The sequence below is a fragment of the Syngnathoides biaculeatus genome, chromosome 4 (assembly GCF_019802595.1).
Source record: "Syngnathoides biaculeatus isolate LvHL_M chromosome 4, ASM1980259v1, whole genome shotgun sequence".
NCBI lineage: Eukaryota > Metazoa > Chordata > Actinopteri > Syngnathiformes > Syngnathidae > Syngnathoides > Syngnathoides biaculeatus.
In genome coordinates, this window is record NC_084643.1 from 5,009,887 (window position 1) to 5,024,459 (window position 14,573).

At 46.9% G+C, this 14,573-nt stretch overlaps 1 protein-coding gene and 1 pseudogene across 2 annotated transcripts in view; one reads left to right on the forward strand and one right to left on the reverse strand.

The window, feature by feature from the left end:
- Nucleotides 1-14,573, reverse strand: part of sgsm1a (small G protein signaling modulator 1a) — a 65,919-nt gene that overhangs the window by 41,839 nt on the left and 9,507 nt on the right. The window contains exons 2-4 of one of the 2 annotated variants that reach the window (XM_061817676.1): nucleotides 8,289-8,398; nucleotides 7,066-7,228; nucleotides 6,908-6,951 (exon numbers count right to left, since the gene is read on the reverse strand). In XM_061817676.1, the coding sequence (XP_061673660.1) occupies nucleotides 6,908-6,951; nucleotides 7,066-7,228; nucleotides 8,289-8,366 (285 nt within the window). In that variant the 5' untranslated portion in view covers nucleotides 8,367-8,398. The remainder of the gene's footprint in view (nucleotides 1-6,907; nucleotides 6,952-7,065; nucleotides 7,229-8,288; nucleotides 8,399-14,573) is intronic. The other variant, XM_061817677.1, reaches the window with a different exon arrangement.
- On the forward strand, nucleotides 2,008-2,126 carry LOC133500123 (5S ribosomal RNA; annotated as a pseudogene).

Below are 14,573 nucleotides of genomic sequence, written 5' to 3' on the forward strand. Positions count from 1 at the left end.
AGCAGCCCCATCCGACTGCAGCCCGTGAGAAACATCGACGAGGCTTGAATGAGGAGGGGGTAAAATATGGTTCAAGTTCCACAACGCACTCTGTTTCAGGGAAGCGGGGCCGCCACGGCCGCCGCGTAATGTGACGGCTTGATGAATGTGAGTTTCATTAAGCTCCTCGATCCGGCGCACCCGGAAGGCATCGTTCAGAGTGACGAAGGACGTTCGGGCTATTCCAATAGCAGAGGAGAGAAACCAGAAGGTTCGTATGTGAGCATTCAGTCTTCATGACCGATCATCTTACTGGCTGCCACGGGCCACGTAAGCCCTCAACGCGATTTGGGTGAGAGCAAATGAAATCTCAAAAGTTCATCCGTGAAAACTAAGCATGGGGCGATTCATCGGTAACGCGATCAACTGATGGTTATGAATTCTGTCGATTGCTGCCACAAGACTCAGCTACAAAATGATATGCTCATTGTTGCGGATACCGAAATATTTGGTTGTCTCCTACAAAAATAAAAATTGGAATAGGCAGCGGAGGCCTTTAGCCGAGCACTGGTGGTGGCGGAGGCCTTCAGCCTAGCTTCGGCCGCCTGAAAGCTCGGATGAAGGCCTCCCCGGACGTCGAAGCTCGGCTCGCGGTAAGCTGCCGGAGCTCGTGGCCCGCCTTCGGTGCCGACGGAGGCCTTTAACCTAACTTTGCCGTCCGGGGCTAACGGCCGCCGCCGCCACCTGGAACCTCGGCTCACGGCCGCCGCCGGAGCTCGCTCGTCAGACTTCGCGTCATTCCCGTCTGAAGAACCATCCGCGGCTGCCGACCCGGACCTCCCGGGGGACTTATGTCGCGTGTAGGCCTCCGAATAGTCAGACTCCGCGTCATTCCGCCCGAAGAACCATCCCAATATTCAACATTAATTATAGCCAAAGGTTCAAATCTGTATGAAAGTATTCCTCCATCTTCCCGATACTGCTATTTCTTCATCGGATGAGGACAAATTGGAGAAACCAGCGCTGGCCATAATGGTGTATGCAATCCATGTAATCCAGTGTTAGGAACGGAACGGTACACGTCACATCCGCGCACCAAGGTCATGTGACTCGCGAAAATGGCAGCGCCCCTGAAAATTCGGAACTGTCGATAAAAATCTTCTCAAACCACTATTAAATGAGAGATGATTTAATATCACATTGTCAAAATAGAGTACATATTACAAGGCCTATTGAATACATTATTCATGCCAAGCACTAGATTTCCCCTTTAAAAGGAATGTAAACCTTATTTCCGCTCGGCTCTGCATAAAAGTGCCTTCTTCGTTTCCCGGGTACAGCCAGATCCCATCACATTCAGCCCAAATCAATAGTGTGAATGCGCTGAACTGTCTTCGTTGTAATAATCGCGATCGTAGCGTTCGCATGAACTCTCGCCGTCGTTTGATGACGCCGTCTCGAAACTTCTCGTGATTAACAAGAAGTATTTCAAGAGAAGACCAAAAAACGTGCTGACATTGTTGCGCGTCACTGATTCTATCTTTTTTTTTTCTCCTCTCTTTCCTCCGGCAACACACGTGTGTTTGTATCTGCGCGCACAACAGAACACGAACACCCGGTGGCACACAATGGTGCTATATCAAAGCAGCGGCAAATAAGAGGTCTCATTCAAACCGATTTTTGTGCCAGAAGTAGAGAGTCCGTGTCGTGCGCCGCCGCCGCCTCAGACATCCTGTGCTCTCTAGATAATGCCCCGATGTTATTAGACGGCACATTTGAGTGGACCAGGCGGAACGGGAACACATGGCCGACACCTACACGCGTACATCTCGAGGAACACCCGCACAGGAAAATTACGCAACAAAAAAATAATCCTGTTCAGCTTTGATTGCCAAATGTGAATTCAATAATCACTTTTTTTTTTTTCCTGACTGTATTGTGGTCGCAGATTCTAACAGTTGCCAGTCATGTGGCTAATTGGGACCTTTCTCCATTGAAATAAACGGAAATAAAATGTATTATTAGCTGGTTTACGGCCATGCTACCCTGAGAACGCCCGATCTCGTCAGGTCCGGGAAGCTAAGCGGGTTTGGTCCTGCTGAGTACTTGGATGGGAGACCGCTTAGGAATACCAGGTGCTGTAAGCTTCTCTACCCGGCTAAAATGCAGAGGGGTTGCGTCAGGAAGGGCATCCGGCGTAAAACTGTCCCAAACAAATAAGCGTTCATCTAAGATATGGTTATGCTCTGGCGACCCCTAACGGGACAAGCCGAAAGGAAAATAAGAAGAAGATTAGCAAAACAACACAGCTGTATGGTTCTTTAAAGAAAAATATAGCAATAACAATTAAATAGAATGTAGAAACTGAAAGTTTGTGCGTGATGATTTCATACTTTAATCCATTTTGCTACTCTTCTGGTGTGCGTGCCTTGGCCAACAGTACAATAGAGAACTTTCACACGTAGCTTTAATGATGAAAAACAGAAATTATTCAGTCGTTGGATAAAGAATGTATGCCTGAGATGGCGAGGATGGATGACTTCAAATACAGAGCAATGCAGAGAGTGGTAAAGAAGTGAAGAAACAGGTCCAAGCGGGGTGGAACAGTTGGCGGAAGGTGTCTGGTGTTCTATGTGACAGAAGAGTCTCCGCTAGGATGAAGGGCAACGTTTGTAAAACTGTGATGATGTACGGATTTGAGACGGTGGCACTGAAGAAACAACAGGAAGTAGAACTGGAGGTGGCAGAAATGAAGATGCTGAGGTTCTCAAGCAAGTTGGACAGGATTAGAAATGAGATAATTAGAGGAACAGCCAAAGCTGGATGTTTTGGAGACGAGGTTCGAGAGATGGTTTGGACATGTCCAGAGACGAGAGAGTGAGGATATTGGTAGAAGGGTGCTGAGGATGGAGCTGCCAGGCAAAAGAGGGAGAGCAAGACCAAAGAAAAAGGTTGATGGATGTTATGAGGGAGGACACGAGGACTGTGGGTGTCAGAGAGGAAGATGAACAAGATAGGATGACACGCTGTGGCGACCCCTAACGGGACAAGCCGAAAGGAAAGAACGAGATAAAAAACGTATGTCTGTATTGTTATGACGTTTCTGCGTGTATCCCTACCACCCGAGTTCTAATAAAAATTGAGTAAAGGTTGGTGCTAGTTTCATTAGCCCGTCTATGCCGTTTTGCAGTTTCCGTTAATGTTAAGATGGCGGATTTTATTCAGGCAAGTTATGCGGTTCAGTGAATTATATCGCGTGTCATTCTCGTTGTAAGTTAAGTTCATCTTTTGGGAAGAATTGTACCCTTTCAATTGTGTAGTGAGTGCGGAGTTGATCACGGAAAGACTCTGGTTGTCGCCGATAAGAGGACTCATTGACGGGATCAGACTACATTTTCAACATTCCTCTTTTTCACAGCATCCTAGATTAAATCTTATACCGCAGGCTGAAAACACAGCTAAGCAGAAGCAAATAAATAAAGTAGGTCACAATCAAGTGAAGTCTAGACAGCAAAAGAAAAAAAAAAAAAAAAAAAAAGAGTGCCGGTCAATTATTCTCCGATTGTACAGTACAACAAAAACGTAACAAAGTGTTCCCGCTGATTATTATTATTTTTTCTTCACGAGAGGAGGACCCGTGTATGTGTGTGTTGAGAATCTCCATAGCAACAAGGTGATCACGAGCGCATGTGTTAAATGAGAAGCTCCTAAACAGAACAAACAGAGGGAAGCTCCCTCCCTCCCTCCCTCCCTCCTCGGCTCAGCTCTGCTCGACGTACGATGACATACAGTAGACTGCAGCAGAGCCTGTCGATATTCAGCCTTCACGTTCGTCATCTGCTTGCACCCACTTCCAATTCGCTCCATTAGAACCGCTTTGCTGACTAATTCCTTTTACCTTGAACATTTGTGTGCATCAGTGATTCATTATGAATTTCATTACAAACCTCGCGGACTGGCCTCACGCTACAAAACGATTCACAAACATGGCAGATGTGCTCCCATTATTTGGGCGACTTGGCCATTTTGAATGAAGTGAAAATGCATTTTTATAAATGCCCAGAAAGCCACGTGCTACAACCGTGCACACACACAGACACACAAAGAAGAAATCCAGCTACAATATGGCTAATAACTGCCAAGATGAAATAATTGAGTTGAATGAAACATTTCCGTCTCACTCTGAACAACATAACCTTGTCTTTTTGGAGGGAAAAACATGAATTAGGGTCCTCCTCTCCAATTCCAAAGAGCTGTCTGGCCAATTTAATGAATCCCTTGGCATCCTGAAGCAGTATTTTTCTGATCTTACTTTGCAGTGTGCTTTTCGTATCCATCATGCGGGTTTACTCGCGCTATAATTGTGTTTAATCACCCCCCCCCCCCCCTTGCGCGTGGCTAATGATTTCCATTTGGTTTTAAGGGGAGCTTTTACAATGATTGCGTTTAATTGCTGGTTTAGACGTGCGACCCCAGAATATTTAAACCGCACCTCAGTGTGAAACGCTCCCAGCTACAAAGAGTTGGACTTTTAAAACTGTTCGCAAACAACACTACCACCAGAGACGCCGCGAGAGACTTCAGTTTGGCCGGCATAATGAATGAACTCCCGTTTTACGGTCACGAAACTTGATGTGGGCGTCGAGGGGTGGATATTAAGCTGATTAGCCTCAATGGTGCGTAACAGTGCGTAGCATTTTCAGAAATACCGGAGGCAGGTGACTACAGATTCACTCGTTGCATTAATTACACGGTTGATGGTTGGGATACAAACGGCCGACAGGTTGTGCGGGCTCTCCCTTAGAGATACGGTGAGAAGCTTGGTCATCCGGGAGGGGCTCAGTGTCGAGCCGCTGCTCCTCCGCATTGAGAGGAGCCAGATGAAGTGGCTGGGGCATCTGATTCGGATGCCTCCCTGGTGAGGTGTTCCGGGCATGTCCCGCCGGAAAGAGACCCCGAGGAAGACCCAGGACACGCTGGAGAGACTATGTCTCTCGGCTGGCTTGGGAACGCCTCGGGATCCCTCCGGAAGAAGTGGCTGGGGAAAGGGAAGTCTGGGTATCCTCTGCTGAAGATACTTCCCCCATGACCCAACACGGAAAAGCGGTAGATGATGGATGGATGGATGGATGGATGGATGGATGGATGGGGAACCGCTCCAGAGAGATAACTATTGGTAGACAAACCCTAAAAAGTTTTAAGTTGATATTTAGGGAAGAGGAACGGAATACACACCTCAAGCTACGGCGGTACCTCTACTTACGAAATGAATCTGTTTTGTAACATGAATTTTTTGTAAGTCGAAGTGCATTTTACATGTAAATAGCCTAATCTGTTCAAAGCCATCTGAACCCCCCCCACACACACCACCAAAAATAAGGATTCCAATTACATAATGTATAGTGTAAAGAATAATAAAAAGAATATGTTCATTTTCCTTTTGACTATGCGGAGAGAAGGGTGAGTGACAAACAAAAGGCATCGTGGGGGGTGGAGGAGGAGGCAAGCGATGACAGCCGAGAGAAAACGTACGTACGGACGTACGCACGCGCACAATTTAATTCCACTCAAGTTTCTTGGGGGGCATGGTGAAGAAAGACGAAGAAAAAAAACCACAAACAAAAAAGTTGAACTTTTCTAATGTGCGTTAGCTTGTGACAGCGCGAGCGTCCAGTGTCCAAGGGAATCAAAAAGCATCATGGGTAAATATTGACGTCCCTTCTAGCCAATGGGATGCCAGGAAAATGAATGCGAGTTTGTGTAAAACCAGGGGTCATTTATTTAAATATTTGTATTGAATACGAGCTGAAAAGATCGAAGATGGATTCCGGCAAAGGTTAACGTGCGGCCGAACACGCTTCCGCGTTCACGAGCCGTCAAAACCGTCACTTATGTGGGATTTATTCCCGATGAGAACAGATCCAGCAACGAAGTATTCGCACGCGTCCAGACTTTTCTACGCTTTCAAACTTTTCCGTGTAAATCTCGACGACTTACTCACCAGATCCGTCCGTAGATCCAGTCGACCAAGACAACCGGAAGCGGATTAACAGTCCAATTTCTTATAGGCGAAAACATCGACTACGTGTCCTCTATGCCGAGTTTATCAAATTTTTCAACGTACATTCGTTTATTTACACGTTCTAAATGCCTAACGGTATCGGACAAGACTCTGGACGTCGTGCTAGAAGACATATTTTCGTGTCGTCTCCAAACGACTTAGCACTGAACAATGTTTTGTTTGACCTGCAATATGGAGACGTAAACAATAAGTCGCGTGATTTTATGACGTAGGTGCACGAGCTGTCTTCTAGTGATTGACGGTCGCTCAGTACTTTTTAAAAATGGATTGTGAGACGTAGCGAGGACACGGTGGCGGGTAACCTACACCCGACATCACCGCTCCAAAATGGCGACCCCGCTGTGTAATATGGATAGGGAACGATTCGGAACACAATGAAGTTTGGGTGTTACCACGGTGACGTGACACGATGATGCTGATGAGCAATAACTGAATGGCTGAATAAACACGAGAGTGGCTTCCATATTTGTACAGCTCATACACACATATTTATGCACCAGGGATTCAACCAAAAAAGCTCGTTTAAAACAAAACTGTGCTTTTCCTCTAACTGCAATACAATATTGTCTCTTAACTGCTTCTCCTATTACACTCCCAAATATTAATAAGTGGGGGGGGGGGGGGAGAGACAAAACAAACACGGCTGCACTTCCTCAGATTTGAAGGAGGAGCATCCAACGAGATATTTCACAGGTGTCATGGAGACGACTTGGGGAAAGGCGGTCAGAGTACAACCATGTTTTTCCGGGGTTTCTCTCTCTCTCTCTCTCTCTCCGCCGTGGAATTAAAAGTGTTGTTTTTTTTTAATTTTTATAATAATTTTGAGAGCTAGCTAACAACACCCACCTCTTTCTTGACAGTGCGCAGCAGCTTCTGGCGCGTCTCGGCTTCTAACGACGAACAGAAAAAGAAGGAGAAGCATTTGAAAAGGGCGACTTTTTAGTCGCTCGAGTGCGATAATCGCGTCAAAGTCGGGAACGGGTGGAAATGTTGGAGTCGCCCACCTGCCATGATTGTTGCCATGGATCGAGTGTTCCTCCGCGCGGAGGGGAAAAAAAGAAGTGCGAGTCCGTGGAGTGTCTCGTGGCTCCGCCCCTCCCTCGAGGACCCGCCTCTTAAAGGTACAGGGCGGCGTTTCCATTGGCCAAGCGCAAATTTTATACGCGTCTGGGATGGATCAGGGAGGACGCAAACTTTATTTTCATCTACGGCCACATTTTACCAATGTTTTCTTTTTTTTTTTAATTAAACGGACAATATTCAGATTATTCATCGCTTACATTAAAATGTCTGTATAAATAAGTTCATTTTAACAATAAATGTGTTACAAAAACAAAATAGTTGCATGTAAATGTTTTACTTTTTTGTGATTCTGATTTCAAAATTTTGAATTAATAAAAAATATCCTTGCCATTACTTGATTGCATTTTTAAATAGTTTACTTTACTTAATTTCCGTTAATTTAATTTTACTATCAATAAATTGACCAATTATTTAATGAGACAAATGTAACAAAAAAAATTACAAAATATATTTTAACTGGGCATCACGGTGGATCAGCTGTGTTGGCTTCACAGTTCTGAGGACCCAGGTTCGATCCCGGCACTGCCTGTGTGGAGTTTGCATGTTCTGCCCGTGCCTGAGTGGGTTTCCTCCGGGTTCTCCAGGTTCCTCCCTCATCCCAAAAACATGCAACATTAATTGGACACTCTAAATTGCCCATAGGTGTGATTGTGAGTGTGGCTCTTTGTCTGTATGTGCCCTGCGATTGGCCGGCAACCAGTCCAGGGTGTACCCCGCCTCCTGCCCGTTGACAGCTGGGATAGGCTCCAGTGCTCCACGGGACCCTCGTGAGGATAAGCGGCTAAGAAAATGGATGGATGGATGTGACTTTTTTTCTGATTTAAAAACGTTTAACTCATAAAAAAAATCCTTGCCGTTATTTGATTGCTTTTTGAAATTGTTTATTTTACTTTTTAAATTTTGCTATCAATAAATTGATCAATTATTTAATGAGACAAACATATTAAAAAATGATAAAATATATTTTAACTGATTATTCGACTACTCTAATTTAAATGATTTGAAATAGCTGAATTAATGCAACAAATATTTTCGAACTGACATGCCAATGGAAATGTTTCGTGGACTCGATAATGAACAGTGAGCCATGTGCACATTTTGCATATCCGATCGAGAGTCGCATCAACCTATGACAAATACATACATGAACTTGGAAGTTGTCAAATAATTTAGTTTCTGTGGTGTCGACCTGCACTGCAACCTTCTGGCAGACGTTATCCATCTTTTACCCGAATAAACTTCTGCACGGCACTTCTGCAAAGAAAGAAAGAAAGAAACAAACAAACAAACACAAAAAAAGCACCACTGATTAAATCAGTGATTAATGACACGACACAAAAATGGATGTAAAAGGTTTTGTTATAGTGCCATCTTGTGGTCAATATGCCAAATTACAGGCACAAATTAAACAGCTCGTCCAATGAGTCAGTAAACAAGAGCAACCATCGATTTTCTGAGTCGCTTATCCTCACAAGGGACGCGGTAAAGTTCAAGTACCAAACCATTTTTTATCATTTTGTATTTTTTATCCATCCATCCATCCATCCATTTTCTTAGCCGCTTATCCTCACAAGGGACGCAGTAAATTTCAACCAAGAAATATTTTTCATTTTATATTTATTTTCATCCATACATCCATCCATTTTCTTAGGCCCTTATCCTCACAAGGGATGCGATAAATTTCAACTACCAAACTTTTTTTTTATCATTTTATATCTATTTTCATCCATCCATCTATTTTCTCAGCCGCTTATCCTCACAAGGGACGCGGTGAATATCAACTACCAACCATCCGCTTATCCTCACGAGGGTCGCGGGGAGTGCTGGAGCCTATGCGTGGGTTTCTTCTGGGCACTCTGGTTTCCTCCTACATTCCAAAAACATGCAACATTCATTGGACACTCTAAATTGACCTAGGTGTGATTGTGAGTGCGGCTGTTTGTCTACATGTTCCCTGCGATTGGCTGGCGACCAGTTCAGGGCGTACCCCGCCTCCTGCCCGTTGACAGCTGGGATAGGCTCCGGCACTCCCCGTGACCCTCGTGATGATCAGCGGCAAAGAAAATGGATAGATGTAAACTGATGCAAGATAATATTCCAAAAATTTTCTCTGCATGCTTAAGACAGCACATCGATAAGTTAAATATTAATCATCATCATCATCCATTTTCTTACTTCGATCATGTCGTGGTCGAGCTGGAACCTTCCCAACTGACTCTGACCGTGATGCGACGTAAACCTTGGACTGGATGACGACCATTCAACGCTCACATACGAAAATTGAAATTCTCTCAGTTTCACTGACTCGATGTTTTTGGAAAACAGACAACAATAACAACGCAATAATTGCACGAGGGCAACATAGAAAGTCGAACACGGGAAGGACCCGAGACCCGCAAGTACAAGTGAGGGTGACGGGGGGGGGGGCAATCAGTATCAGTTGCCCGCTGGCCTCCTCGGCCTCCGCAGAACCGCCACTGCCCGAGATTCAACTCCAGAACCTCCCAACTGTAAGGCAACCACGATAACCACAAAAAGTCACTGAGGAATTTGTGTACACGAAAAATTGAAGTTGCCCATATCATCATCTTTATCTCTCTCCAATGTGTGTGAAAATATATATCATTTGGAGCGATGCGCCGATGACAAAAATGAAATCATATTCCTCCAAATGATACCAGCACGAAGCGGGGCGTGGATGTCAGCGTTCTCAGGGGCCGCGAGTCCCGCTCTGCCTCGGAGGCTCTGAGCTGTCAGGTGGATCACTTGGCGAAAGAATGCCGCCATCATCCGGCATGACAGACTGAGGAGGTGGATGCTCCCCCAAAGATGCCTTCGTGGCCTCAACCGCACCGGGACAAACAAAACGCGGCTTGTGCACGTCAACGTCAAGGCGGACTCTTGGCTGCCCAAACAAAGTCCATCCAGCCGTCCATCCATCCATTTTCTTAGCCGCTTATCCTCACAAGGGTGGCAGGAGTGCCGGAGCATATCCCAGCTGTCAACGGGCAGGCGGCGGGGGTACACCCTGAACCGGTCGCCAGCCAATCGCAGGGCACATGAAGACAGACAACAGTCGCACTCACAATCACACCGAGGGGCAATTGAGAGTATCCAATTAATGTTGCATGTTTTTTGGGATGTGGGAGGAAAGCAGACTGCCCGGGGAGAACCCACGCGGGCACGGGGAGAGCATGCAAACTCCACACAGGCGGGTCCGGGATCGAACCCAGTTCTCATAACTGTGAGGCCAACGCCTTACCAGCTTAACAACCATGCCGCCCCCAAACAAAGTCCTCATCCAAAATTCTAAAAATCAGCAGAACTACCGAAATTAGAACCTAATCAGACACGTCCATCCATTTTCTTTTGCTGCTTATCCTCACGAGGGTCATTTTCTCCCTCCTTTCCAGCTATAAGGGCATCCACTTTCTGGGATAACATTCTGTAGGAACTTGTATCCATCCATTTTCTTAGCTGCTTATCCTCACAAGGGTCGCAGGGAGTGCCAGGGCCCATCGCAGCTGTCAACGGGCACGAGGTGGGGTACACCCTGAACTGCTGGCCAGCCAACCGCAGGGCACGTGGAGACGCACTCAGAATCACACCTATGGGCAATTTAGAGTGTCCAATTAATGTTGCGTGTTTTTGGGATGTGGGAGGAAACCGGTGTGCCCGTAGAAAACCCACGTGGGCACGGGAAGAACATGCAAACTCCACACAGGCGGGTCCGGGATCGAACCCGGGACCTCAGAACTGTGAGGTCAATCACAATTTTTATTTTCGGCAAACATAATGTCTGTCTTCGGATTCCCTCGAGTCCCGCCTGACGCTGACATGAGGTAATAGCACGTTGTTAAATGTCAAATCAGGACTTCCACTCGGGTAAACGGACTAGACCTGTGTGAAAACCGCACCACGTCTTTGGTTTCATTCTCACAAGCAACACCGCCGAGAAGACGTCCAAAAGAGTTATCTGGCAAACTCTTTTGTTTTGACGCGAGGCGCCGCCTCGGCGCTTGAGCAAATCCGCGCGTTTGAGGAGCAACGGCGCCGTGTCATCTGCCCGCCGGCGGCGTCCGCGGGCACGGCCGACATGCGCACGTCCGCTCGTGATCGGACCCGACGTGCTCTAACGGGCGATGGAGGATCCTGTCAGTCCGATGTTCTTCAATGCAGATTGACGGAACGCTACGCTAGAGAAGGCCAGAGCTGTCTCGTTGCGTTCAGGGCCCCGAGACAAGAACACCTCGGCCGGCTGGTTCCCCCCCGTGAGGGCGTTTTGGTGTGGAAGAACACGAGCCAACCGTCTCGAAACAGCTTCTGGAGAATCTGGACTCGAAATTGGGAGCCTGGCCGCCTCAGCCAAAATCCGTGACCTCTGACCGGACAAATGTCGGATCAAATAAGAATAACACTTGAAAATTCAGCGGCGCGGTGGAGCAGCTGTAGAGCGTTGGCCTCACAGTTCTCAGGACGGGGGTTCAAATCCCGGCCTCACTGTGCCTGCGTGGGTCTTCCGGGCACTCCGGTTTTCTCCCACATCACAAAAAAAAAAAAAAAAACAGGTCAAGTGTCAGCCCATAAACATTCTAAAATCGATATTGTAATGAACAATACATATAACATTATTCACTTCAATGGCTCATCTCACAACCGAGTGAAGTCACCGGGGCAATATTAACCCATCGTTTGGAGCCATATTTAGATGATATGCGGATCACGGCCCAACCGCTCCACGTCCGCGCGGCAGTCATATAAACGTCGCCCGCGAGCGACGACGATGCCGCGGCCAAACCGCCTCCCCGTCCAATCCTCCTCCACCCCGGCCGAGCTCAGCACCATGATGAGCCACCCCGGCCAGAGCCGTGATCGTGGTGGACGGGTACGTCGACACATTTAGCATCCCTGACTGAGGTGTGCGGATCTTTTATTACATTCTGAGAGGATTACGCCACCCCCCCCTCGCCCCCAACTATTACCTTTTTTAGTACCTGTGTACACACCTACCTGTCATTTGGAACCCACAAAGCTCTTGTCCATTGTTATCAGACCACGTTTCATGTTTCTGGATCCTGTTTTTGGTTAGTGATTTTGTGTCTCGGCCATCTCGGACTGCTTACACCATGTATGACCCTGTTCCTTGAATAAACCACGCCTAACATTATGCTCGCGTCTCGGAGTCCTGCATTTGGATCCAGCTCCGAATTGGAGGTCCGTGACACTAACTAACAACAGACTCCCAGACGGTATGTATGAGCCAGCCCGACCGAAGCCGCCGACGGGTACATCAAGACATTTAGCACGCCTGTCATACGTACGCGGATCTTTTGTTACATTATGAAAGACCGATTACGTTGTCCGGCCCAAGCTATTATTTTTTTTTTTTTTAGTACTTGTATATAGACTTACCTGTCATTTGGAACCCACGAACCTCTCGTCCTTTGCACCCGTGCAATCCATTTTTCACGACGAACCGGGTCTTTTGGAAAAGTGTGAAGACCGAATCCATCCTCCCGAGTGTTCGAACGATATCCAGCAATGCAACGAGCCGGCACTTTGGCTAACAGGAAGGAACAACGAGCTACCTTCCAGCAGGTAAAACTAGTAGAAACATACGAGACCACTTGAGTGCGCTTCTGCCCTGTACGTCACTTCCTGCTTCTTCAAAACAAAAACAAATCCCTCGAGAGGATTTTCACGGCGGGAGTTACAAAAAGCCGTATACGTCAAAATCATGTTTTGTAGTGGGAAAAAAAAAAAAACCGACGGGTCCATACCGGCTGCCGTTTTTTGATTAATAACATACTAAAAATCATGCATTTCATGACAGTGGACCTTTAATTGGACACTCTAAATTGCCCTAAGGTGTGATTGTGAGTGCGGTTATTTGTCTACATGTGCCCTCCGTTTGGCTGTCTACCAGTTCAGGATGTACCCCGCCTCCTGCCCGTTGACACCTACGATAGGATCCTGCAATCCTGCGACAATTGTGAGGATAAGCAAATGAATGGATCAAAATTCCCACAGAATGTTGAAGAACGTTTTCCTTGGATGCCGTTATCGTTGCAAAGGAGGGAGCTAATCCATATTTTTCAATTTTCACTGAAGCTGCAACGGCCGAGTACTTTAGTCCACTTCACGTATTCCGGGCTCAATATCTCGCCGGCCACTCGGGCATTCAGGCTTCTAGGTGACACATTAATAACGGCACCGTACGTGTCTCGACGTCGTCTCCGTTTACCAGACTAACTTCATTTGATGCACTCAAGACCAACGCGAGCGCTCAGAATATCCGATTTGCATGCTTTACAATCGGCTCGCCGCTAAAAGCGACGGATCCGATTTATCATTGATCAGGTTTTCCTTCCAGCTCCTGCGATTTTATTCTCGCGAATGCATTTTAGCACTCCATCAGGCGGTTGAGCTAGCTCGAGGTGCCACGGTCCAGATGTAGGCAGCCTCCTTACTGGATTTTGTTTACATCTGTGTGGCGTTTACATGTTCTACCTATTCTTGGGTGGTGGATGTCACGGTTGCTACTCCGGACTCCTCGCAAATCCCAAAACCGTTCTTCCCGTGTTAGTTGAAGATTCCAAATTGGCCGTCGCCTCTTTGAGCTGTCAGCTGATCACAGAGGAGGCTTTCTGAAGAATACTAGATGCGAAGTCGTCTCGGGCTTTATGCCCCCAGCTCCGGACAAACAGGTCTGAGGTGAGGAACCAGATTAAGACTAGAACCCTGATAACTGTTTGATCCCTATTTGAGCGCCGTCACAGTTTGAGCCACATCGCCAGCGGTAAACTGGATTTGTTGCCAGTGAGGCTTGGACTCATCGACAACCACGCCCTCGCGGGGGTCCAGTTTGCCTGAGGAAGAGCTGGGGTCGGCCTCTAGTCCTGAACACGTGCCCACATTTGTGAATGCCGTCGATATGTTCCCGGTTATTCACGAACGACCTTTTCACGGTGTACCCCGCCTCTTGCTCAAAGTCAGCTTTGGTAGACTCAGCTCACCTGAGAACAAGAGGGAGATAAAACAGGTGGATAGAGAAACTGACGGGGTTCTGCTTGGAAGGTCCACAAAATGGCTCCGTGTGGACCTGTTTTGTGTGCTGTATCAGTATATGATGGTTTTCCCCGAGAGGGTTGCGTCAGGAAGGGCATTCGGCGTAAAAACTGTGCCAAACAAATATGAGCGTTCATCTGAGATGTCACGCTGTGGCGACCCCAAACGTTTGGATGTCATGATATTGTGCGAATGGTGATAACATCGCGGCTGGTCGGTGCAAACATCCTGCCCAAAGCTCTCAAGACTATGGAAGTAGATTTGCGTCACCAAGATTTGAATTTGAAATGCCCCAGAAAACTGGATTTGAATTTGAAATTTAAAGTGATCACATTTTCAATATTTGCAACAATTCGCGGTC